Genomic DNA, 27,032 nt, shown 5'->3' with positions numbered 1-27,032 from the left:
GTGTACTTCACCCAGCAAGAATATCATAAAAAATAGAAGGAAAAATAAAGAATTTCTCCAACAAACAAAAACTAAAATACAGCAATACTAAACCTGCTCTAAAAGAAATACTGAAAGGTCTCCTTTAATTAGTAAAGAAGTAAGAAGATATAGGACAGAGGAAATCACAATTTTAAAGTAATCACTGAAATAAGCCAGTATACAGATCTAAAAGGAATTTAAAAAAAAAAAACCAACCTATTCATAAAAGCAAGGATAAACACAAGGAACAGCAAAAGGACAAACATGAAAATGTTAAAAAAAAAGACATCAAAATCATAAAATGTAAAATGTGTGGAAGGAAGAAAATCTATAGGTTTTTTTTTTCTTTTTTCTTAGAATGTGTTTGAGTCGATATGGCTATCTGGCTTAAGCAAATGGATATAAGAAGAAGTTAACATACTTGAAAAACAAGGCAACCACAAATCAAAATCAAACAATACATGCACTAAAACTAAAAGGAAGAGGACACGAGCAATATAAAAAAAAATCATCCAACCAAAAAAAAAAAAGGAACAAAGGCGAAACACAGAATCAACTGGAAAACAAGGTTTAAAATGGCAATAAATATATATTTATCAATAATTACCTTAAATGTCAATGGACTGGATGCTCTAATCAAAAGACAAAGAATAGCAGACTGGATTAAAAAAACAAGAGCCTGTAATATGCTGCCTACAGGAGATTCACCTTAAGACAAGGTACACATAATAAACTGAAAGTGAGGGGATGGAAAAAGATATTTCATGTGAATGGAAACGACAGGAAAGCTAGAATTCAATACTCATATCGGACAAAATGGACTTTAAAACAAAGGTCATAAAGAAAGACAAAGAAGGACACTATTTAATAAAGGATCCATTCAAGAAGAGGCTATTACACTCGTTGATACATACGCCCCTAATATAGGAGCACCCAGATACATACAACAAATGCCAATAGACATAATAGGAGAAACTGATGGGAATACATTAACAGTAGGAGACTTCCACTCACATCAATGGACAGATTTTCTAGACAGAAAAATCAATAAGGTAACAAAGATCCTAAATGACACAATGGAAAGGTTAGACTTAATTGGTATTTTCAGCACATTACGTCAAAAAAATCAGAGTATACATTCTCTCCAAGTGCACCCAGAACATTCTCAAGGTCCCAACATTCCTCTGTCCAAATATTTACTGGGGGCATAAAATCAACCTCAACAAATTTAAGAGTATAGAAATTATTTCAAACATATTCTCTAACCACAATGGCATAAAACTAGAAATCAACCAAAGGAAAAGAAATGAGAGGAGTTTCTGCCATGGCTCAGTGGTTAACAACCCAACTAATATCCATGAGGACACATGTTCGATCTCCAGGCTTGCTCCATGGGTTAAGGATAATGTGTTGCTGTGAGCTGTGGTGTAGGTCATGGACGCAGCTCAGATCTAGAGTTGCTGTGGCTGTGTTGTAGGCCAGCAGGTACAGCTCCAATTTGACCCCTAGCCTGGGAATCTACATATGTCGTGGGTGTGGCCCTAAGAAGACAAAAGATAAAAGAAAAAAAAAGAAATGAGAAAAAACTGACCACATGGAGACTAAACAACACTCTACTAAGAAAACCAATGTGTCAATGGAAAAAATCCAAAGGGAAAGTAGAAGATACCTCAAGACAAATGATAATGAAAACACAATCATTCAAAATCTGTGGGATGCTGCAAAAGCAGGTCTTAGAGGTAAGTTCATAATGATACAAGCTTTCCTCAAAAAAAAAAAAAAAAAAAGAAAGAAAGAAAAATCTCAAATCATCAACTTAACCTACCATTAGAAGAATTAGAAGAAGAACAAACAAAACCTAAAGTCAGCAGAAGGAAGGAAATCATAAAGATCAGAGAGGAGGAGTTCCTGTCATGGCTCAGTGGCTAACAAATCCGACTAAGAACCATGAGGTTGAGGGTTCAATCCCTGTCCTTGCTCAATGGGTTAAGGATCCGGTGTTGCCGTGAGCTGTGGTATAGGTCACAGATGCGGCTCAGATCTGGCGTTGCTGTGGCTCTGGCAAAGGCCGGAGGTTACAGCTCTGATTAGACCCCTAGCCTGAACCTCCATATGCCGTGGGTGCAGCCCTAGAAAAGGAAAAAACCAAAGGAAAAAAAAAAACAGAGAGGAAATCATAAAATAGAGATTCAAAACACAATAGAAAAAAAAAATCAATAAAACCAAGAGCTGGTTCTTTGAAAGGGTAAGCAAGATTGACAGACCCCTGGCCACACTCACCAGGAGGAAGAAAGAACCCAAATGAACAAACTATAAGATGAAAAAGGAGAAATCTCAACAGAGACTGCAGAAATAACAAAAAGCCATGAGAGAATATTCTGACCAACCATATGCCAACAAATTTGACAACCTAGAAGAAATGGACAACTTTCTAGACATATACAGCCCAACAAAACTGAATCAAGAAGAAATGTAACAAATGAACAGACCAATCAATAGAAATGAAAATTGAATATATAATAAAAACACTCTCTCTAATAACAAAAGTTCAGGACCAGATGGCTTCACAGGCAAAGGTTTTACCAAACATACAAAGAAGAACTTATAACCACCCTTCTTAAACTTTTCCAAAAGACTAAAGAAGGAACATTCCCAAAGACATTCTGTGAAGCTATCATCAGCCTAATAACAAAACCAAAGATACTATGAAAAAAGAAAACTATAGGCCCATATCTTTGATGAATATAGATGCAAACATTCTCAAAAAAATTTTAGACAACTGAATCCAACAACACATGAAAAAGATCATACACCACAACCAAGTGGGATTCATCCCAAGTACACAGGTTGATTCAACATACCCAAATCAATCAACATCACATACCACATTAACAAAAGAAAGGTCAAAAACCATATGATCATCTCAATAGATGCAGAAAAAGCATCTGACAAAATCCTACATGCATTCATGATAAAAACTCTTATCAAAGTGCATATAAAGGAAACAGACTTTAGTATAATAAAAGACATTTGTGACAAACTTAGAGTCAACATAATACTTAATGGAGAAAAGCTGAAAGCCTTCTTGCTAAAATCTGGAACAAGTCAAGGATCCCCACTCTCACCACTTTTACTGAACAAGTATTAGAAGTCCAAGCCACAGCAATCAGAGAAACAAAAGAAAAGGTATCCAAATCGAAAGAGAAGAGGTAAAACTGTCACTCAGTGCAGATGAGAGGGCACTATATATAGAAAAACCTAAGGACTCCACACAAACACTAATGGAACTCATCAACAAATTCAGCAAAGTAGTAGGATACAAAATAAGCATTCAGAATTCAGTTGCGTTTCTGTACACTAACAATGAAATGTTAGAAAAGGAATATAAGAAAAAAGGAATAGGAATGTAAATTGATACAACCACTCTGGAAAACAGTATGGAGGTAACTCAGAAAACTCAATATAGAACTACCATATGACACAGCAATCCCACCCTTGGGCATATATCCAGACAAAACTTTCCTTGAAAAAGACACACGCACTCTTATGTTCATTGCAGCACTGTTCAAAACAGCCAAGACATGGAAACAACCTAAATGTCCAGATGAATGGATTAAGATGTGGTATATATACACAATGGAATACTACTCAGCCATAAAAAAGAATAAAATAATGCCATTTGCAGCAACATGGCTGCAACTAGAGGGTCTCATACTAAGTGAAGTAAGTCAGAAAAACAAATACCATATGAAATCACTTTTATCTGGAATCTAATATACAGCACAAATGAACCTTTCCACAGAAAATAAACTCATGGACTTGGAGAACAGACTTGTGGTTGCCAAGGGGGAGGGGAATGGGGAGGGAGCAGAGTGGACTGGGATTCTGGGGTTAATAGATGCAAACTATTGCCTTTGGATTGGATAAGCAATGAGATCCTGCTGTACAGCACTGGGAACCATTATCTAGTCACTTATGATAGAGCATGATGATCTGAGAAAAAAAAATGTATATATGAATGTGTGACTGGGTCACCTTGCTGTACAGGAGGAAATTGACAGAACACTAAGCCAGCTCTAATGGAAAAAATTAAAACCATTAAAAAAAAAAAGAACATAAAAATACCATACCTTTTAACATCACACCCCTACTCCCAAATTAAATACCTAGGAATAAACCTGAGGAGGTGAACGACTCATATGCTGAGAACTATACAACATTATAATCAAGGAAATTAAAGAGGATTCAAAGAAATGGAAAGATATTCCATGCTCCTGGACTGGAAGAACTAATATCATTAAAATGGCCAAACTAGAGTTCCCAGTGTGGTGCAGAGGAAACAAATCCAACTAGTATCCATGAGGATGTAGGTTCAATGCCTGGCCTCGCTCAGTGGGTCAGGGATCTGTCATTTCCATGAGCTATGGTGTAGGTCACAAAGGTGTCTTGGATCCTGTGTTGGTATGGCTGTAGTGTAGGCTGGCAGCTGTAGCTCCGATTCAACCCCTAACCTGGAAACTTCCATATGCCTTGAGTGTGGCCTAAAAGGCAAAAAAAGCAAAAAAATTTAAAAAAAAATTTTTTAAATGGCCAAACTACCCAAAGCAATCTTTAATGCAATCCCTGTCAAATTATCCATGACATTTTTCACAGAACCAGAACAAACAATCCAAAACTTTATATGGAACCATAAAAGACCCAGAATTGCCAAAACAATCCTGAGGAATAAAAATCAAGCAGGAGGGAGGTCCCGTCGTGGCGCAGTGGTTAACGAATCCGACTAGGAACCATGAGGCTGCGGGTTCGGTCCCTGCCCTTGCTCAGTGGGTTAAGGATCCGGCGTTGCTGTGAGCTGTGGTGTAGGTTGCAGACGCGGCTCGGATCTTTCGTTGCTGTGGCTCTGGTGTAGGCTGGTGGCTGCAGCTCCGATTCGACCCCTAGCCTGGGAACCTCCATATGCCTCGGGAGCGGCCCAAGAAATAGCAAAAAGATGACAAAAAAAAAATCAAGCAGGAGGTATAACTCTCCCAGACTTCAGACAATATTACCAATCTATGTAATCAAGACAGTATGGTACTGGTATAAAACAAACATACAGACCAATGGAACAGAATAGAGAACCCAGAAATAAACCCAGACACCTATGGTCAATTAATCTTTGACAAATGAGGCAAGACTATAAAATGGGAAAAAGACAGCCTCCTCAGCAAGTGGTGCTGGGAAAACTGGACAGCTGCATGTAAATCTATGAAAGTAGAACACACCCTAACACCATGCACAAAAATAAACTCAAAATGGCTTAAAGATTTAAATATGTCAAGATACCATAAACTCCTAGAAGAGAACATAGGCAAAACATTCTCTGACATCAACCGTCCAAATGTTTTCTTAGATCAGTCTCCCTTCCAAGGCAACAGAAATAAAACAGAAATAAACCAATGGGACCCAATCAAATTTACAAGCTTTTGCATAGAAAGGAAACCATAAAAAAAATAAAAAAACTAGGAATGGGACAGAATAGGATCAAAAGATGCAACCAACAAGGTCTTAATCTCCAAAATATACAAACAACTCACACACCTCAACAGCAAAAAAAACCAAACAACCCAATTGAAAAGTGGGCAGAAAACCTGAATAAATACTTCTCTAAAGACATATTGATGGCCAACATGCACAGGAAAAAATGCTCCACATCACTAATTAGTAGAGAAATGCAAATCAAAACTACCATGAATTACCACCTCACCCTGTTCAGAATGGCTATTATTAATAAGTCTACAAATACCAAATGCTGGGGAGGGTGTGAATAGGGAACCCTCCTACACTGTTGGTGGGAATGTAAATTGGTACAACCACTATGGAAAATAATATAAAGGTTCCTCAGAAAATACAATATAGATCTACCATATGATCTAGCAATCCCACTCCTGGGCATATAGCCAGACAAAACTTTCATTCAAAAAGATACATGCACGCCTATGTCCATAGTAGCACTATTCTCAATAGCCAAGACATGGAAAAACCTAAATGTCCATTGACAGATGAATGGATTAAGAAAATGTGGTATATATACACAATGGAATACTACTCAGCCATCAAAAGAACAAAATAATGCCATTTACAGCAGCATGTATGCAGCTAGAGATTATCATACTAAGTGAAGTCAGAAGGAGAAAGACAAATACCATATGATACCACTTATTTGTAGAATCTAATACATGGCACTAATGAACCTATCTACAGAAAAGAAAAAACTCATGGACATGGAAAACAAAGCTGTAGTTGCCGGGGGAGGGGGGGGGGGTGGACTGGGAGTTTGGGGTAGATGCAAACTATTGCATTTGGAGTGGATAAGCAATGAGATCCTGCTGTATAGCACAGGGAATTATATCTAGTCACCTGTGATGGAACATGATAGAGGATAATGTGAGGAAAAAATGTGTGTGTGTGTATAACTGGGTCACTTTGCTGTACAACAGAAATTGACAGAGCATTGTAAATCAACTATATTTTTAAAAAATGAAAAAAATATTAAAAAGCTGCTTCTTTACCACAGATCATTCAATAAGCACAGGTCTCTATAATTAATAACAGGCCCCAGAGGAGGATAGTGGCAGTAGAGATGGAAATGAGAGTTTCAAAATATACACTGGAGTAGGAGAGATAGGATCTACTGATGAATGGGGTGTTAGGGGGACGGGGAACAAGACAAAGAGACGTTTCTGGCCTGAGCAAATGGATGGTGGTGCTACTCACTGAGAAGAGAAAACGAGGGAGGAGATGATCTAGAGGGGGGAAAAAGAAGTTCTTTTGGACATGCCTATGTGAAATCTAAGCAGTGGATATTTGAGTTCAGAGTTAAAGAAAAGATTTAAGGTAGAGATAAAAATTTCAGAATTATTACCATATAATCAACATTTAAAGCCAGAGAAAAGTATAGATAGGGAAGAGATCCCTGGGTATAGCCCAACCTGGTATTTAAAGGTTGGGAAATGAGGCAGAGCCCATAGAGGGTAGCCAACGAAAGATAACTCGGGACAGCTGGTGGGAAGACAGTAGCATTGCTGCTGAGAAATAGATCATAATGAGGACAAAGAGGTATCTTATCACATTTAGTGGCAGGCCACTGGTGGGCTTCTGACTAGTAATCTCCCTGGAATAGTGTACACAAAAGAGTGAAAGCAGCTTGAAAGAGATGACAACCTGAATTAATCCTTTCTTCTGCATTCCCAGAGTCCCTTTCTTGAAGCACACCTGTCTTCCATGTCCTATCTATGAGGGTTATTTAGCATCTGTAAAGTAAATTGTAAACTCCATAAAGGCAACGACTCTGTCTTTATTCATTTTTAGAAGTCTCCTTCTACCCTCCAGCTTAAACACTTTGTAAGAAGTGGATACAAGTATCCCGTGCCTATCCCATTAAATGTTATTTCAATCCCCACACATGAAACTATATATATACTTATATATGTAACTGCCTAGCACAATTAGATATCATTCCACATTAAGCCGCCATGAACAAAAATAAGAAGAAAAAAAAAGCTGTTACGAACATAAATGCTCCAAAAACGAATAAATATTAGCATAAGAAATTATCCTCTAAAAGGAATCTTCTAACTCCCATATACCAAAGGTGTGTCCATACAACCTAGACATTAAAAACACTTCAAATATAATGGTTAGAGTGAAGTAAATAAGTCTTCCAAAAAAGTGGAAACACAGGAATTTTGTTCAATTTAAAAAATCGAAAAACCACTCAGGAAAGAAGTTATTAATTAAGAACAGTTGGTTCCAATAGCAATTACCTCCTTATAGTCTCCATTTCGGTTGAGTCTATAACCTTCAGGAGTATGAAGCTGAACTGTTGTATTATTGATCACTTCTATGCAACACTCTTGATCAGGAAGGCTCAGTGGGCGTACCCTACAGTACACCTGAAAATACAGGAAGATGCTTAAAAATCAAAGGTTGACTTTTTACCTGATTTTTCATTTATTCATTCAACAAATATTTGGTGTCTAAATGCAAGAGATCTATATAAACTTGAAGCTATGAAAGCCAAAACTTTCTACCCCACTACCTGCTGCCCAATTTGCTGATTGTCAAATGTAAAAAGATATATTAGGTATGAGAGAATTTTAAATGCACATAAAATTAAAACTCTCCAAAAATCAACATATCACACATTGAGAATTTTTTGAAAAGCTGTTAGGATTATATGGAATTGGATGTCAATTAAAACTTGGAAGCTGAGTACTTAATATACTAAATAAGTAAATGCAAGATCTGAAATGTGGTCTTCTTAATCAGCTGTATGTGCAAAGAATCTGGTTCCCTCAACTCAGACGAAGAGACACACTCCAGTGCCAATGAAGGGAAAGCCCAGAGCAGGGAGTTCCCATTTTGCCTCAACAGGTTACAAACCCAACTAGTATCCATGAGGATGTGAGTTCGATCCCTGGCTTCACTCAGTGGGTTAAGGATCTGGTGTTGCTGTGAGCTGTACTGTGGGTCACGGACACAGCTCAGATGCTGTGTTGCTGTGGCTGTGACATAGGCTGGCAGCTACAGCTCTAAGTTGACCCTTAGCCTGGGAACTTCCATATGCCATAGGTGTGGCCATAAAAAGCAAAACAAAAACAGCCCAGAGCAAACCAATCTTCCCTCATTTGCCATTTACTTTTTTTTTTTTTCCAGTTTCGCCCTCAGCATGCAGAAGTTCCCCGGGCCAGGGGTCGAACCTGCGCCACAGCAGTAACAACGCTGGATCCTTAACCAGTAGGCCACCAAGGAACTCCAGCCATTTGCTTTTAAAAGCAAGTTCCCAAGACTGAAACTTGTGAAGTACATGCAAATGAGCAGTCATGAGATGAATTAAATTGTTCTACATTGGAGTCTTTATGAAACTTGGTCCCCCAAAGCATGGAGTTTGGGGCTTTCCGCATGAAGAATGCCCTAAGTTACTATACAACTATCCTAAAGATAGGAGAGGATGTTTGTGCAAGCAGAAAGCTTCCCCCCATCCCAAAGAATATAAAGAACTCTCCAAGATACTCCATTTTTCATTATATAACTTTTCAAATTATAATTAATTATAGGAAGTATGCAATCAACAACCAAAGACTTCATTTTACTGGACTAATGAATCCTACATAGAAATAAAATCTCAAAGCTGGAACAACCCTTAAGCAATTAAATACAGACCTTTTAGCCAAATGTTCTTTGACTCCACTTCCGCACCTCTGTCCTTACACACACACATTCACACACAAAAGACATGAATTCACACACACAAATTCACAGGGAAACCTTACCCCCACTGGGTCTTTAAGAGTTGTTTGGGCTCCCTTTTTCACTGGTGGTTTCCTGGGTGTCTTAGTCCTCCTGGTCATAGATACAAAAACATTTCAGCTCAACACTAACATACAAAAAACCTCACCTATAATTCATAGAGACAACCTACCTAAGGTTTATTCTTTACCAGTTCCAAAACACTATACCCCAAGTAACATGAATAAGAATAAATTGCATTAGTAGAAGAGTATTTTGGCATGTATAATCCAAAAGTAAATAAAATTTGGCTTAAGGAGTTCCCAGTGTGCTCAGTGGTTATAAACCCGACTAGTATCCATCCATGAGGACTCGGGTTTGATCCCTGGCCTAGCTCAGTGAGCTAAGGAGCCAGCGTTGCATCGAGCGGCAGTATAGGTCCCAGATGCAGCTCGGATCCCATGTTGCTGTGGCTGTGGTGTAGGCTGGCAGCTGCAGCCCTGATTCAACCCCTAGCCTGGGAACTTCCATATGCCCCACCTGCAGCTCCCCACGCCCCCCCCCCCACAAAAAAAAATTGGCTTAGGAGAAAGTTTTGGTACTAAATACACTTACTCTTTGTTGAAAAAAGAGACAAGAGGCCCCAAATGGAATCACTTATGCTAAGCCCTGTGTCACCAAACTGAGACTTAATACCTAACTTATAGTCTCAACCTCTCCCAGGAGCAGACTCTTAAACTAGCCAATCTGGAATTACCTGGTCAGCACTAGTGAGGTGATCTGCCTGACAGACCACTGCCACCCACTAAAGGATGCTCACCTTGCCACGATCTACACATTGCTAGTAATTCTCCTGTCCTGCCCCTCTCTGCCTATAAGTTTTCCATTTTGTAAAGTTCTTCAGCACTCCTTTCTATCTGCTAGACTGGATGCTGCCCAATTCATCAACTGTTAAATGAACCCAATAAGATCTTTAAAATGTACTCTGTTGAATTGTTTTTAACATCTATTTATAGTTCTATTTGTAAAATAGCTTGCTTATTTTCTTAAGCAACAATTTTACAGACACTACAAATTGGAAAAATCTATGGATAATTGACCACACTTATGTCCAAGGGCATAAATATACAGACGCATAAGCCCATATGCTGTGGGCTTCAGTGCCAACAGCCCATTGCCAAGGCAGACTGAAAAGTGATCAACTTCAATAAAATATAAAAATGCAGATGGAGAAAATCCATTCTTTCATCAAGATTTATGTCTTTACTTTCAAGGAGTAAGAAATTATTGAATTCTCAGAACTATCATCCTTTGTCCCCAAAATGTGGTCCCCAAACTGCAATTTCTTGCTCTTGTTAAGTAGGGATGGTAGAAAAAATAATTATTTACTTTATCATTTCTCTACATGCCACTCCCCCTTTTCCCCATTTATCTATAGACTAAACATTTAACGCTAACATTAAATGAAGTTGTTGGCTCGGACTACAGACTATTAAAATACTTTCTCAACACTTCCCCAGGTGAAACAAGCAAATTCGTGTTTTAAGTCCAAGATATTATGGTAGATTTATTTAACCTCCGTATTTTTCTTCCCAAAGATAAAGATTTTGACTTTAGCCTCTTAAGAAAACAAGTTGCCTTTTGCAAACGACTAGCTACATGATGACGATAAATATAAAGTCAGCCCTCTTCTTTGCACAAGTATTTCGATAGCCAGTAGCAGTCAAGGAATGAGGGTGCCCTGGGAATATCACTCCACTCGGTGAGGAATGTGGGCGTGTGCATTTATGCCCGAGGACCGGGTAGTGTGAGACCAAAGAATAGAGAAAAGTAACCGAACGACAACCGGGAGTGGTCTCGGCCCCCTAGGCTAAGAAAAGCCCGCAGTGCACACCGATGCCAAGACTCTCCAGGGGCTGAGACCACTTACCCAACCAACCCCAGGATACAACACTTGGCCCCACACCCAAGTCGACCTCCGACCCGCACTAACTCGGCAAAATGCAACCCGGGGCCGCGGGCGGCCAGGGAGGGAAAGGGGAACTTCAGAAAAGGTTGGAGCCGCTGGTCCGGAGCGAGGTGGAGGGCGACCTGGCTAACCGGAACCGGAGTCGCAATCCAAACCTCCCTTACCCCTAACTAGGGGCCGACATTTCTTGATCGAAGTGAAGCCAGGGCGGGGAGCAGGGGCGGCCGACTCCGGGCGGCTGGGAGCTGGGATGGTCCAAGCGGACGGGTCTCGGCGCCCAGGTCCCCCCCTCCCCCAGGAGGTCCTGGTGGGGGTTCCCTCCCACTCTGGGGGCCACACTCCCGGCGGCCCGGGGCTCAGGGCCGAAGGCGCGGCCCGGGGCGGCTGCAGCCCCAGCTCCGCGGCCCGGTACTCACGCTGGCTTCATGGCAGCAGGCTCGGCGCTGCCCGGATGCGAGCACGGAACGCCGAGCTCGGTCGGGCGGGCTGGCGAGGACGGCGGACCGTAGAGACCGGCCTCGGGGACACAGACTCCGGCTTTCAGGCGCGGCGCTCCGTAAAGCCGGGAGACGCCGCTGCCGGCGCAGGTGAGCTCGCGCCCGGCGCATTTCAAACCACCCAATCAGCGCCCGCCCGCGGGGAAGGGGCGGGGCTTATGAGGAACCTCCTCCTTTGCGGGAAATGGCGCTCGTTTCCCAGGCGACCGACGCCGGAAATAGCGTCGGCTGTGTGAGTGATGAGAACGGGATGGGGAAGCGGGACTCAGACATTAGGAAGTACAACAGCTTCCATGGTCCTATGAGAACACTGAGAGTTTCCTTTCCCACAGCACGAGAAGTCCGATAGAAGGGCAAGTCCAGGGTTAATTCAGTGGTCAACAGTGTCGTTCCGCCCAGGAGTGTCCTTTACTTGGGCTGTGCCCTGCACAGAGTCTCAGACTCTCTCTTCGGAGTCCAGATCATGGTATCCCCTTGGCTTCCTATTTCTCTCTTCTTCACTTTTCCTGGGATCTCCCTCTCTGGTTCCTCCACCTCTTTCCTGTATATCAAAGTCTTAACAATGCTTGATACTGGGCATACCGAGATAAATAAAATTTTGATCCTTGTCCTTGAGGAGCAACGTCCAGAACCACTCTTTTCTAAGATGAACTGATTTTATTTCACTTTGACTATCAGTATGAATCTATGTACGTGCTCTTATGGAACTGTGGTCCCATCTCCTCAGCTTTCTACAGGACCAGACGATTAAGGATTGACATATCTCCGGCCCATACTGTTCCACATAAAGATGGTTCCAGTGTTTGCTATTATAGACATAGTTATAAAGAATAAACTTGAAAATTTATTATTTACACAGAATTGCTGTGTCAGAGAGTACACAGCTGCAGCTCCAATTCAATCTCTAGTCTGGGAATCTGAGGCCAAAAAAAAAAGATAAAAAACGTTTAATCGTATATTTTTCCTAATGCTTTTATTGCTTTGTTTTTTATGTTTAAGTCTTTGAACCATTAGAACTTTATTTGTCGTCAAATAAGAGGTTGGGATATGTATTATTTAGGAATTGGGCTGGGCTGCTGCCTTACCTCTTTTTTTTGGCCACACCCATGGCATATGGATGTTCCTGAACCAGAGATGGAATGTGAGTCACAGCTTCGATCTACACCACAGCTGTGGCAATGCCAGTTCCTTAACTCACTGCACCACACACGGAACTCCTGCTTACCACTTAATTACTAGGCAGCCTGGCTTTAGTCTCAGTCTTTCCACTTGAACTCTTCTCAGCAAGATCATTGATGCTAAAACAATTTGGCTCTTCCCCACACTTATCTTTCTTGACCTCTTAACACCCTAAAAAATATTTCCCATTCCTCTATTCTTATGCCTTTGTTTTCCTCCTAGATTTCTAGCCCCTCTTTTTCAGCCTCATTTGTGAGTTCTCTTTTGTCCCTTAAATATTGTGGTTTAGGGTTTTGACCTGGTAGTCACTAGCTGCGCTCTCTCTCCAGGCACACCCATAGCTTCACGTACCATTCACGTTTGCTTTTCTGGGCTCCAGGTGCATATGTCCAACAGCCTACTTGTTGGGTGCCCAACAAGTACCTCATACATGACACATCCTAATCTCTTCCCTGAACTTGTTCTCCCTCAGTGAATGGCATTATCGTCTATGCACCCACCCAAGCCCAAGTGCAAAGTACTTTTGCCTCTCCTTCTGTTCCAACATTCAATCATCAAATCTCGACAGTTCTACCAACTAAATAGCCTTCAAACCTCTCCTCTTCATCCCCTTGGCCACTACCATCTCTTGTCTGGATGGCAGCAACTGTAACCTAACAGGCCTCCCCGCTGCCATCTTCCAATCCTGGTTCCTTTTTGCAGCTAGCTCACCACTAAATCATAGATCTGATCATCTCCCTACATGTAATACTAAAGTAATTCCCATTGCTGGAGGCCCTCTACAGGCCCAGAGGCTCTTCCTCTCCAAGCTCATCGCCTATCATTTCCCACTGCATTCCTCCAGCCAGGAAGACCTTCAGTGCCCTGAACACACTGGGCTCAGACACCATGGCCCTCTGCTGTCAAGCTCTCCTCCCTCCCTTCTGACAATGCCTCCTTACCCTCAGATCCCAGCAGATCTTCTGCCAATGATCCTGCTCGGGGTGTTGGACCCCTGCTCTCTATCTACTGTCCCCTCCCCTCCCTCAGTCATTGCGCCTGTTGATTTGTTCAGAGCTCGCATTGCCATCTGCAATCACTGTTTAGTAGTCTCCTCTACCAGCTTATCCCCACATCCTCACTAGATGGCGCTGTTGCAGCCCCCGTGCCGGCAATGAAGGTGCTCCATACATGTCTGAACCCATGCCTTCTTCACAGAACACCCCAATCCAGGACCCAGCTACAGTGCACCAACCCTAGCTTTTCTTTAGATAAGTTTCCTCTTCCCTTCTCACTTATGTCCTTATTAAAGCTGGCTTAATTTTTTAATGTCAATTCATTATATCATTTCTCTGTTCAAAAATGGTCAAGCACTCCCCATCGCTAGCTGGTAAAAAGACTTGCATTTTTCCCCTGGAATTAGAGATCCAGACCAGGGTGAAGGTAGGAGAGAGGTAGAGAATAGAAGGGAGGCTTTTTTAAAAGATCAGGTTTATTGAAGTATAATTTACAAACATTAGAATTCACCCTTTTTATTTGTACCATCTATGTATTTGACAAACACACACCATCCTATATAGCCACTGGCATGGTCAAATGTGTAATATTCCCATCACATCAAAAATTGCCTTATGCTGCTCCTTCTCAGTCAATTGCCTTCCCCTACCACCAGTCCTTGGCAATCACTTTTCTGATTTCCTTCGAGTTCTGTCTTTTCTTTCTTTCTTTCTTTCTCTTTCTTTCTTTACTTTTCTGATTTCCTTCGAGTTCTGTCTTTTCTTTCTCTTTCTTTCTTTCTTTCTTTGCTTTTTAGGGCCGCACCTGGAGCATATGGAAGTTCTCAGGCTAGGGGGTCGAGCTGCTGCATGTGCAACCTACACCACAGCTCTCACGGCAATGCCAGATCCTCAAACCACTGAGCGAGGCCAGGAATCGAACCTGCATCCTCATGGATCCTAGTCGGGTTTGTTAACCACTGAGCCGCAGAGAGAACTCCCCAGAACATCCCTTCTTTACCTCAGCATGATGTTTTTGAGATTCATCACATCACAGATGTCAGTAATTTTTCCCCTTTTATTGCTGATTAGTGTTCCACTATATGACAGTCTATACAGTCACTAGTTGATGAACATTTCAACTGGCTCCACTTTTTGGTGATTATGAATGAAACTGGTATAGTTATTTGTGTGACGTTATCTATGTGAACATAGATATATTCATTTCTCTTGGGTGGAACTGCTGATCTTGTGGTAAGCGTGAGTGTATAAGAAACTGCCAAACTGAACTGGAAGGGTCTTATGCAAATCTCTGAAGAGGGGCTGTACTACAGAGATTTGAAACCATCATTAAGCCAAGAACCCAGCTAGACAAGTCCAGCTGGTGGGAACCAAGGAACAAGCAAGCACCAGACACTACCAAAGCCCAGAGTGTTTGAGGAAAGATTGTGAAGTGGAGACCAGATGCCTGGACACATCCAACACACCCCTGGCCTCAGCAGTCTTGGCAACATAATCTCACAGCCCCAGGCCATGTGACTCTCTTTCCCCAGCCCGTCTGTGAGATGAATGGATGTTAATGTCTTACCTATTCAAAAAACAAATTAATAAAATCAACAAATTTGGGGGAGGGTGCAAAACTGATATCCCCAAACCTACAAATGATTGGAACTGTATTTCAGATGAGTAATGTACTCACGTTGAAAGGGGGCTATCGCTTACCCAAGTTATTTAGACTATTTAGACTGCAGTATATGCGCTCAGGCTCAAGACAAAAAGAACTTGAAACATATACTGAATTCTAATTAGTAGGTCTTTTTAAAGACATGGATTCGTCGTTCTAAAACGACATTCTGTACATTCCAGGATTGAGCAAATAAGTAAATACACTGTGGGTAGTGGGAACCAAGCTTCTCACTGTTAGAGAGTTTATACAAATATGGAAAAGGAGGAAAGGTGAAAGTACCTGAGAATTCTTTGTACTATTTGGCAATGTTTTCCTAAGTCTGAAATTATGTCAGGTTGGGGCAGGGAGAGAAAACTGTTGGACTATGTTCTTAAACGCCCTTAAAATGTTAAAAATCGCCTGGGGCTTTGGGTAAAAATTCAAGACTCCAGGACCACCCCCTCCGCCCAACACCCACCCTGGGTCTTCTACATCTGTGCATCTGGACCTGCAAATGGGCATTGTTTTTTTTGAAAGGCTGGATTAAATTATCTTTGAGGTTCGTGGTTCCATGCTCTGAAGGAGGCAAAATGAAAGCCAGTTTAGAAACCTGTTGTTTGACAAGAAGAGAATGCATGTGACAACTGTTCGCTGAAGTATTACAGAGTTGAAGAATTCCAACGAGTACCCAGGGGCCGTTGGAAAGCCCCTTGGGCAATCTCCCAGGAAGAACATTCAGGAGAAATTTCAGAATTCTTCAAGTCAAGTCATGCAGATATCTTCCGGAGTGACCCATTTCAGGAATGAGCAGCCTTATTTCCATCCTTCCCATTAGACAAATGCTTACTGGCCTTTGGGCCTTTGCACTTACTTCTCCCTTGACCTGAAATACCTTCCCCTACATGCTGGCAAAGCTGGCTCCTTTTCCCTCATCAAGTCTCTCCTCAGATATCGGTGTAACGATCCCTGGCCTTGCTCAGTGGGTCAAGGATCCAGCATTGCCGTGAGCTGTGGTGTAGGTCGCAGACACAGCTGGGATCTCAAGTTGCTGTGGCTATGGCTCCAATTTGAGCCCTAGCTTGGGAACTTCATATGCTGTGGAAGCAGCGCCCCGCCACCCCCCCCCCCCCCCCGCAAAAGAAGACGAAGTAAGACAAAGAAGGAAAAAAAAGTCACTTTATCCAAGTGGCCGTCCAGTCTCCCCTACCCCGCCCATTCCCATTCTCTTGCCAGGCTTATTTTCCAGATACCACTTACCATTACCTGAATTTATCTATATAACTCGTTCCACTGACCAACCAGAACATCCACTCTGTGAAAGACCGATGGTTTGGGTTTTTGTTCACTTCTGTGTCCCCAGTTCCTAGGATGGTGTTTGTTCTATCTATACCAGGCACTAAATAAACATTCACAGAATAATTCAACAACCTACATGTACATAGGACTCTAGGTCTCATGATGAATGCACATGTTTGTAGCGTGGTAGGTGAAACATAACCAAGTCAAGTGAGAAACAGGAGGGCTTTATTATAATAAATACATTTTTATTTCTTATTTTCTTCCACGCAGTTTAAGAAAACCAGACACTAGTATGAGCTGAAAGAATATCTCTGAGTTTGGAAACAGGTCTCTGCCTTTTCATCTGTAAAGGAGTGGCGACTGGAAAATCAAAGGCTGGCATTCAACTACTAGGTTATAAAGTGTTTTTATACACTGTTAATCGGGGTTTCATGTAAAAAGGGTATGAAGGCCCAAACAACTCATAGCCGAAAACACGTTTAGATTTTGTATTCAAAAGGCTTCTAAACATCCCACTTCTAATTCCAATCACTAAGGACAAACTTTAGAAAGAAAAGGGAGAGTTCCTCTCCAAAAACTGAGCAAAGGAAAATAAAACTCTCTGGGTTATGTGTGAAGGGACAGAGGATTGACTAAATGACCTCATGCAAACACAGGTGAGTTTCAGCACAAGGGGGAAAATGCCCTGTAAATTTCAGAGCGGTATTTCTCCAGCGGGGGCAGGGGAGAGAGGGGAAGAGGTACATTTCAGGGTGTGCCCACCCCCCCATCCCACTTTGGAGAAGGGGTGAGCCATGCTACTACCAGTGGGAATGCAGTAGGTATGTCTCTAGAGTATTTGGAGACATTGAAAAAAAAAATCGATACAGTAGAAATTGACAGAACACTGCAAACCAACTATAATGGAAGAAAGAAAAATCATTTAAAAAAATTGAGAACTGTTACATTAAGAGGCATCTTCCCAGTAGGTTTCCACTGACCCACTGCCAGCCTTTTTGAATTTTCGAAATGGCTTAGGCAAAGCTATACCCACATTAGACTTCTTAATACTTAATGCTAATGAATATACTTCTCACTCAACTTGAGAAGCTTCCAAATCAGTGTACTGCAAACTGTTATAAACTGTCAATTGTAACACTGTCCCAAAGTATACAATGGAGCTAAGTTTATCAAACTTAATAAAAAACATTATGAAACACTTGGTCTTACTTTGCTGATTTAACATTTCATTTTCATCATTAAGCATGCATAAAAAGCAACATAACCAAAGATAAAATAAAAGTTCTTCAAATTAGTCATCCATTATCTTTCAATTTTTTCTGAGCTAAAACAAAGAACATTACTCTCTATAAACAAGAGAATTTAAAAGCCTTCATGCCTTTGGCATTACTAGAATAGGGTATTTAAACTCTGTACCTTTGTTCACCATAAAACAGAAGTTACAGTAAAACCAAGTGGAAGCTCACAGACCCCACTGGCTAACAACTCCACTAATAATGTCAGCCTCTTGCCAAAAAAAAAAAAAATGTCATGCAGCTTGCAATTAATGTACCACAAATTTATCAGCCTGTATAATTTTATCAGTCTACCTTCCCCAGAGGAAGTAAACAGATAATAAAACTAATGAAATCATGTTTCTTGTCCACTCTCACCCAATACAAATCGTTCCTTGTCCTCAGAGGACTGGATGCTGAGCTATTTACAGAGCCATTCAAGTGTCTGGGTCAGTTAACCATAGAGGCAGAATTCTACAATAATAGGAGTGTTCCTGAGTCATCAAAAGAGCGTCCTAGGAGTTCTTGTCATGGCTCAGCAATTAACGAACCCAACTAGCATCTATGGATGTGGGTTGGGTCCCTGGCCTTGCTCAAAGGGTTAAGGATCCAACGTTGCCATGAGCTGTGGCGTAGGTTGCAGACGTGGTTCAGATCTGGTATTGCAGTGGCTTTGGCGTAGGCCGGTGGCTACAGATCTGACTGGCCCCCTAGCCTGGGAACCTCCATGTGCCACGGGTGCAGCTATAAAAAAAAAAAAAAAAAAAAAAAAAGAGGGTCCTACATTGTGAAGGATGGCCCCTTAAATCATCAGCAAGTACACATCAGGGGTTGATGGGCCTGTGTTCAAAACTGTTTTTCATCAGGAGTTCCTGTTTTGGCTCAGCAGTAACAAACCCGACTAGTATACATAAGGATGTGGGTTCAACGCCTGGCCTTGCTTAGTGGGTTAAAGATCTGGCATTGCTGTGAGCTGCAGTATAGGTCACAGATGCAGCCTGGCGGACCCTGAGTTGCTGGGGCTGTGGGGTAGACCGGCAGCTGCAGCTTCAATTCGACCCCTAGCCTGGGAACTTCCATATGCTGTGGGTGAGCCCCTTAAAAAGCAAAAAGAAAGAAAAAAGAAAACTGCTTTGCACTGACATTTCTGTACTCTCTGAAAACACCATGAAACACTCCACTTTAATTAGTAATGCAATAGATAAGAAAATACTCAGCGTTTTAGTCCTACCCAGAGTAGACATCAGGAGACACATTCTTAGAGGGTAAGCAGCTGAAAGTTAGGCCAAGGCAAACAAAGCTGATTGGCCCTGTGCCTTCTGGAACTTGTGACCTCAGTATTTCTTCACGTTTGGCCCATGGCCCTCCTGACTTAGAATCACCTAGGGGACTTGCTCCAGGAAACCAACATTTTAAGCTAGTAAGTAGCATCTCCTGATTTGTCCGGGAAATCTAAATTTGTCACAAGCTCACCAAGGGTTTCCATCCCTTTGGCAAGGTCTTTACTCTTTAGCACCCTTGGCACATGAATGTGCAGCATGTAAGAAAGGCTAATGCAACATCAAATGTTGGACCCCCCGCCCCCCCAAAAAAATATAGCAATGTCATTGGTTTAAAAGTGACAGACGAGTACAACCAACTGGGATCAACTCAGCCAACACCCACCGAGTAACACATCCTACCTGCACTTCATAATACTTTGCAGCATCAAATTGGTGATAAGGAGTTCCTGTTGCGGCACAGCAGAAACAATCTGACTAGTATCCATGAGGATGTGGGTTCGATCCCTGACATCACTCAGTGGCTCAGGGACCAGGCTTTGAAGTGAGCTGTGGTAGGTCTAAGACGCAGCTCAGATCCCACATTGCTGTGGCTGTGGCATAGGCCAGCATCTATAGCTCCAATTCCACCCCTAGCCTGGAAACCTCCATATGCCAAGGGTGCGGCCCTAAAAGGAAAAAAAAAAAAAAAACCTGGCAACAAGAATACAGAGCAAAACAGAACATAAGACACATAAGGAACTCTGAAGAAAATCCAAATCCATCATGACATGGGAACTTGCTTTGTGAAGCAGAATGGACTCATGGGGAAAGAGGACTTTCTTTTTATCCACTCACTTCATTTGGTGGGATAAGGAAGAAGACCCCTCACCAAATCAGGTTTCTTCACTCTGGAATGCCTTCCCCAGACCCAGGGTTCCCACAGACCCAACTTCCTCTTTCTCAGTTTCCCCTCCTGGCCTTTCCAGATCATTCTCTTCCCACCATGGAAGTTCTTAGAGGCTTTGCTGCATAAAACTCATCAAATGAAGCACATTCCATTTTCAAAGAGTAATACTACAAGGGTAGTAGAGCCTAATCCAACTATTTAATAGTAAAGCTACCAGGATGGTATGCTTAATACAACTGTTTAAACAGAATTGGAGGGCTTGCTGTAAATAAATTAAAAACTTAATGAAATATTCATGATTTGCCTGAATGAGGGCTTCCTTGAACCCATGTTCCCCTTTTAAAATCACACACACAGAACCAGTACACATCTAGACAAATGTCCCCAGTTAAATACCTTATTGCCATGAACCCACTCAAAAATGCCAAGACACCAGCTATTATAAATATTTTAGGCCACTGAAAACTGGAACCATGCCACTGGCTTATGGTGGTTAGGATGCTGTAGCTTAATGCTGACATTTGGCACAAAAAGCTTATGGTCTGAATCATGTTTCTTTTTTATGTAATTCTGGCTCGGGAATCCGATACAGAGCAGCTGAGAAATAAATTATGTTGCTGAGGCTGAAGATGAGGCACAGAAGTATGGCTCCGGCTATCTGAGGGAACAACAGAGGCTTGCAGTTGGCCAGGAGCCATTCCTTCCTCAGAGACTTGTCCAGAAGTATGGCTTCCATCTGCATGTGTGTGGCCAGGATCACACACACATGAAACAGCTGGTGACTGTGACCTAGAGCAAACACACAAAAGGCCACCAAGATCAGCAATAAAAAAGGTAGGGACTATTGACACAGGCTATGGCATGTAAGCTAAAAACAATATGTAGAGTGAAAGCAGCCAGATACAAGAGACCACATGTTGTGTGATTCCACTCATGCCAAATGTCCAGAAAAGGCAAATTCATAATACAGAAAATAGATTAGTGGCTGCTTCAGGCAGGAGGTGGGAGCTGGGATTAACAGTTCATGAAGGATCTCACTGGAGTGATGAAAATGTTTTAGGGAGTTCCATTGTGGGACAGCGGAAATGAATCTAACTAGTACATATGAGGATGCGGGTTCAACCCTGGCCTCGTTCAGTGGGTCAGGGATCCGGCATTGCCATGAGCTGTGCTGTAGGTCACAGACATGGCTCAGATTCCTCATTGTTGTGGCTGTGGCTGTGGCTAGCAGCTGTAGCTCTGATTCTACCCCTTGCATGGTAATTTCCATAGACCATGGGTAAGGCCCTAAAAGGCAAAAAAAAAAAAAAAAGAAAAGAAAGAAAACGTTATAATGCTCATTTATCCCTCATTTATGCTGAAGGTTGTAGAATGTGGTAAATTTACTAAAAAAAAATCATTGAACTGTATACTTGAAATTAGGGAATTAGGCATATGTAATTAGGCTTTAATAATAAATGTATTTTAAAAATACATTTTTTTTAAATGTAATATGGGGAAAATAAAAAGGCCATCAGAGCAAACCAGATCCATTTTTAAAACAACTTATCTATCAGTCCTATTTTTTGGGTGTTTTTTTTTTTTTTGGTCTTTTTAAGGCCGCATTTGAGGTAGATGGATGTTCCCAGGCTAGGGGCTGAATTGGAGCTGTAGCCACCGGCCCACACCACAGCCACAGCAACGCCAGATCCAAGCCTCATCTGTGACCTATACCAGTTCACGGCACAACGCCGGATCCTTAACCCACTGAGCAAGGCCAGGGATCGCACCTGTGTCCTAATGGATGCTAGTCAGATTCCTTTCCACTGAGCCATGATGGGATCTCCAATCAGTTCTGTTTTTCACAGGAAAAAGTTAGGCATCATGCCTGCCAAAGGTTGCCTATTGAGAGTGGCACTCACTAAGCAGCTGAGATTCTGACTTCAGTATCAAAGGAGAGGCTAGTCACAGTTCCTGTTGGCTGCTATTGAGGTGCTCATCTCCCTACTGCTGGTTAATCCTAGATGTGAGCAGAGGCTCTTCCTCTCTGATGACCTGTAGGACCCCTGGTCACCAGGTTTGCATCTCCTGAGGGTGGCAGTCCAGTGGAGGGTGGTGGCAGTGAGCAGGGACCTGCTGATTTAGAGGTTGGTGAGAAAAGGAGTCCACTGCCCAGGATTGGACCGGCTTTGGGAGACAACCCTCAGAAACAGGAGTATGATGAGATGACCACGTGTTTCCTGGGCTGAACAGCATCATCCCCTCTGAAATTCACATGTTGAAAGTCCTAACCCCCAGTACCTCAGAATGTGGAGATAAGGTCTTTGAGAGACAATTAAGTTAAAATGAGGTCACTAGCATCCTGGGACCCAGTGTAGTTGGTGTCCTTATAAGAAGAGGAGATGAGGACGTGGGCGTGGGCGTACACAGAGGAGAGACCACGTGACCAGAATGGAGAGGGAGACAGGGGAGGCAAGCCAAGGAGAGACAAGCGGGAAGAAACCATCCCTGCTGAGGCCATGGCTTCACACTTCTAACCTCTAGAATGATGAGAAAGTACATTTCTGTTGTTTCAGTCACCAAGTCTGTGGTTCTTTGTTATGGCAGCCCTAGCAGACTACCACAACACCAGAGTTAAATATGGACTCTCCTTAGTTACAGAAAAGAAAAAAAAAAAAAAAAGAATTCAGTGCTATACCTCCAGGACTTATCAGCGAGCAGGTATTCAATAACTGTCCCGCCATCCTCTGCCATCCTACCTGGCTGTTCCCTGGCTACATACATCCTGGCCTCTGTCACTGTACGATCACACGAACCTTGGCCTGTGGCTGGAGAACTTGCTGAAGACCTGCTTCTTTCCCTGCCCCTGCCCTTCGTTTGCAAAGACCCGCACTGGTTTCAGGGATGGGAATCCTCCCTGGGCTATTGGGCTGCTGCCGAGCACTCACCGATGTAGTCAAAGCGTCCAGGGGCCAGGCGCTCTGGCAGATGTGCAGAGTAGAAGAAAGAGGCCAGGAGGGTCATGGCCATGTGCTTCTGGTGGTACATGGTGGCTTCGTTGTGCGCACTCTCCCCAGGGAAGAAGAACAGCTGTGGGTATTTAAAAAAACGTCAGGTCCTTTGGGGAGGTCTGCGGACATCTCTGCGCATGCGTGCGGACTCAGTGGTCCAAGGCCCTCCCTCCTCAGGTCTGGGCTGCCCCCGGAGTGAGCTGGGACTGTGTGCACAGAGGGCCCATTCTGAGTGCGACCAAGACCCAAGGCAACTGTATTTTATTTCATTTTTTAAAACTTTATTAGAATATAATTGACTACAAAGTTGTGTTAGGAGTTCCCATCGTGGCTCAGCAGAAATGAATCTGGCTAGCATCCATGAGGATACTGGTTCGATCCCTAGCCTCACTCAGTGGGTTAAGGATCCCGCGTTACCATGAGCTGTGGTGTAGCTTGCAGACATGGCTTGGATCTGACATTGCTGTGGCACAGGCCAGCAGCTACAGCTCTGATTTGGCCCCTATCCTGAGAACCTCCATATGCCACAGGTGCAGCCCTAAAAAGACAAAACAAAACAAAACAAAAAAACCAAAGTTGTGTTAATTTCAGATGTACAGCAAAGTAAATCAGTTATACATATACATATATCCATTCCTTTTCAATTCTTTTCTGATATAGGTTATTACACAGTATTGAGTGAATTTCCCTGTGCCAAACAGTAGGTCCTTGTTACCCATCTATTTTATATATAGAGTGTGTATATATCAACCCCGACCCCATAATTTATGCCCCCCCATTTCCCCTTTGGTAAACTTAAGTTTGGTTTCAGAATCTTTGAGTCTGCTTCTGTTTTGAAAGTACTTTTTATCACTTCTATTAGATTCCACGTGTATATCAGTAGGCAATTGTATTGTAATCCCCCACATGCTTATGAGAGTCTCTGGGCTATTTAATTACCAAAAAAAAAAAAAAAAGAAGGAAGGAAAGGAAAACAAAAGTGAAGAGAAAAGGAGAGGAAAAGAACCCTGTGAGATATAGCGCTACTCTTGTTTTCTGGAGGTAAAATGTAATTATAGTAAAAAAAAAAATGGTCTATTCATACTTGACCTCACCTCTAACCAGCACATCCCTTGAATTGATGCTTCTAATTAAGGCTTTAAAGCCTAAAAATCCCAGGAAGGCCTTTGGAGTCATCAAAAAGTATTAATTACGACCACTATCCTGGTTTGGGTTAAGTACGGTTTTTGTATGAGTATTCTACATAGCAACGGCAGACACCAGCTAGCACAAGCACTAGGCCAGGCCTTTTACTTGCATCATTTCATCAGAGCCCCAACAATGACCACAAGGCAGACTCCACGCCCTCCATTTTGCTGGTGAGGAAACTGGGCTGGAGGGTGACTTGCAAAGCATGGGTGAATCGTTAAATCAGGCTGATTCCAGAACCTGTGTGCTCAGCCCCTCACCATTTGGAAAAAGCCACCTCCCCACCCCACCCCCCAAACCCTTTGCCGGGAGCAAAAGGAGCCCATACTGACAAGAGCCTTCACTGTATGCTTTGGTGGCCCGTGGGACCAGCTTGTTCTCCCTGCTCTGGTTTCCTGTGTGTGCTCTGTGTCCTTGAGGAAGGAGTAGGGGGATGGGCTGCATCCCACCACTGGGTCTCCCCCAGGCCCACACCTCCTAAGCATGGAGCACATGCTCAATGCCTCAGCTGCCGGAGCCGGCTTGGTCCTTGCCTTCACCCCTGGGCCCTGCCTTCTCAGCCGCATGCCTCTGACACTTTTGCTGCCTCTGGGAGAACAATTCCCTGAGCCAAGGCCTGGCATTGCTGATCCCATCAGATCTCTTTGTTTTGCTGATTTGTTATGTTTTTGTTTTTGGCTCCACTCATGGCATGGGAAGTTCCCAGGCCAGGGATCAAACCGAGCCATAGCAGTGACAATGCTGAATCCTTAACTGCTAGGCTACCAGGGAACTCTTTCTTTATTTGATTAATCCTATCTACCCTGCTGTGAAATATGAGATGTTAGCCTCATTTATAGATGAGGAAACAGGCTCAGAGAGTTTATGTGCATTGCCTAAAGTCACACAGCCAATGAGCAGTGGGACTGGGATCTGGATTCAAGTCCATCTGATTCGAGGTATTGACACCCCTCCTTGTCTTTCCTTCTCTACCCTCTTCCTTTGTGTTCTCCACCTAATTCCAGTATCTCCTTTAAGAGCTTCATTCACAACTTTTGCTTCACTACTACATGTACGCTAATTTGTTGAAAATATATAATAAGGCATGTATTGGACTCTGAGCACCAGCTAGCACTTTATACATTATCTCAGGTAATCCCACAGCCTGACAAAAGGAGATGTTATTACCATGCCATTTTATAGATGAGGAAAATCAATGCCTAGTGATGGGAGACAACAGGCCCAAAGTCTTGAAGTGAGTAAGTATTAGAGATTTGCCTCCAGAGCCCGCTCTCCTGGTCTTTCTACTAAACCCTAGGCTGCCTCCCTTGCCCAGCCCTCCATGATTGTCCTCGAGCCCCCAGTCAGCACATCGCCTGTGGTTCCTTAGGGCCTCTGTGCTCACGCTGTCACCTCTCTAGTCTGCAAGGGAGCACCTGGGGCTCAACCCAAGTGTGTCCCACTGTGATCAGGATGATGCTCCAAACCCCAGAGCTCAGGGCGCAATGGCTTCCCCGGTGCTGCCGACAGGGCCTTACCCTGGAGAAGATGGGGAGGGAGTCCCAGGTATATGGATAAGCAAAGGCCAAGACACGAAGGATCTTACAGAGCCCGGGCTTCCGGATCTCAAGAAACCTAAATCAGAGACAGAGAAGGAGAAATGAGCATGAAAGAGAGTTTCGGTAAATCACACACGCAGGCGTGCACATTAAAAATAACTGTGGGCAAGTAACCAACAGAAGGTAAGCATTTTGTACGCGCTCCTCCCTTGGCCAGCAGCTTCTCTCCCAGCCCCCTCCACCTCTCCCAAAGTAAGAGCTTGGGGAACCAGCTCTGGGCACCATGAGAAGCATGGTACCAAGACAATATCCGGGACAAGACACTGAGCAGAAGCCCTTCAAGGACCAAGTTATCTAAGTGCCAAAGAGCTTTCTAGAAGTCCGGTAACCACCAGGACCAGGAGATACGTGGGGCGTGGGCAGGCCCATTGACACCAGCTCTGCAGGTGGGCGAGTGGCTCTGCAAAGGTTGAGATGCCTAACTCGTCAAGGCCACCAGGTGATGACCCTGAAGACGTCCTGGGTGCAATTAGGTGTCTAATTACTTCAGAGTTTTCTGGAATATTTAGTAGCTCACACAGAGATGCTGGGCTAAGGAAACAGAGTAAGCATGGCCCTTCCTTCTCTCTTTCATCACCACTCCCACTGCCTCCAATGCAAAGATATATGAAGACAACTTTAAAATGAGCAGTGCTGACTTCGCAAGAAAGGTAGGTCCTTGGAGTTCCCATTGTGGCTCAGCAGATTCCCAGCCCGACTAGTATCCATGAGGATTTGGGTTCGATCCCTGGCCTCACTCAGTGTGTTAAGGATCCGGCATTGCCATGAGCTGTGGTGTAGGCTGCAGACTCAGCTCAGACCCCTTGTTGCTGTGGCTATGGGACAGGCCGGCAGCTGTAGCTCTGATTCGACTGCTAGCCTGGGAACCTCCATATGCTGTGGGTGTGGCCCTAAACAGACAAAAAAAAAAAAAAAAAAAAGGCAGGTCCTTCAGGATA

General features: G+C 43.0%; 2 protein-coding genes across 5 annotated transcripts in view; both read right to left on the bottom strand.

Moving 5' to 3' along the window:
• The window catches only part of KIF23 (kinesin family member 23), a 41,463-nt gene extending 29,594 nt beyond the window's left edge, over positions 1-11,869 (bottom strand). For 2 of the 3 annotated variants that reach the window (XM_047767175.1, XM_047767177.1), the window contains exons 1-3: positions 11,677-11,853; positions 9,336-9,405; positions 7,827-7,955 (exon numbers count right to left, since the gene is read on the bottom strand). In XM_047767175.1, coding sequence (XP_047623131.1) covers positions 7,827-7,955; positions 9,336-9,405; positions 11,677-11,687 — 210 coding nt within the window. In that variant the 5' untranslated portion in view covers positions 11,688-11,853. Of the gene's footprint in view, positions 1-7,826; positions 7,956-9,335; positions 9,406-11,676 lie in introns of all 3 variants that reach the window. The other variant, XM_047767176.1, reaches the window with a different exon arrangement.
• An 8,987-nt stretch (positions 11,870-20,856) lies between these two features.
• The window catches only part of PAQR5 (progestin and adipoQ receptor family member 5), a 75,528-nt gene continuing 69,352 nt past the window's right edge, over positions 20,857-27,032 (bottom strand). For both annotated transcript variants that reach the window (XM_047767173.1, XM_047767174.1), the window contains exons 6-8: positions 26,014-26,110; positions 23,246-23,387; positions 20,857-21,107 (exon numbers count right to left, since the gene is read on the bottom strand). In XM_047767173.1, the coding sequence (XP_047623129.1) occupies positions 20,866-21,107; positions 23,246-23,387; positions 26,014-26,110 (481 nt within the window). In that variant the 3' untranslated portion in view covers positions 20,857-20,865. The remainder of the gene's footprint in view (positions 21,108-23,245; positions 23,388-26,013; positions 26,111-27,032) is intronic.

The sequence above is a fragment of the Phacochoerus africanus genome, chromosome 2, assembly GCF_016906955.1.
Source record: "Phacochoerus africanus isolate WHEZ1 chromosome 2, ROS_Pafr_v1, whole genome shotgun sequence".
NCBI lineage: Eukaryota > Metazoa > Chordata > Mammalia > Artiodactyla > Suidae > Phacochoerus > Phacochoerus africanus.
The sequence above is the reverse complement of the archived record's forward strand: the minus strand, read 5'-3'. Positions and strand labels throughout refer to the sequence as shown.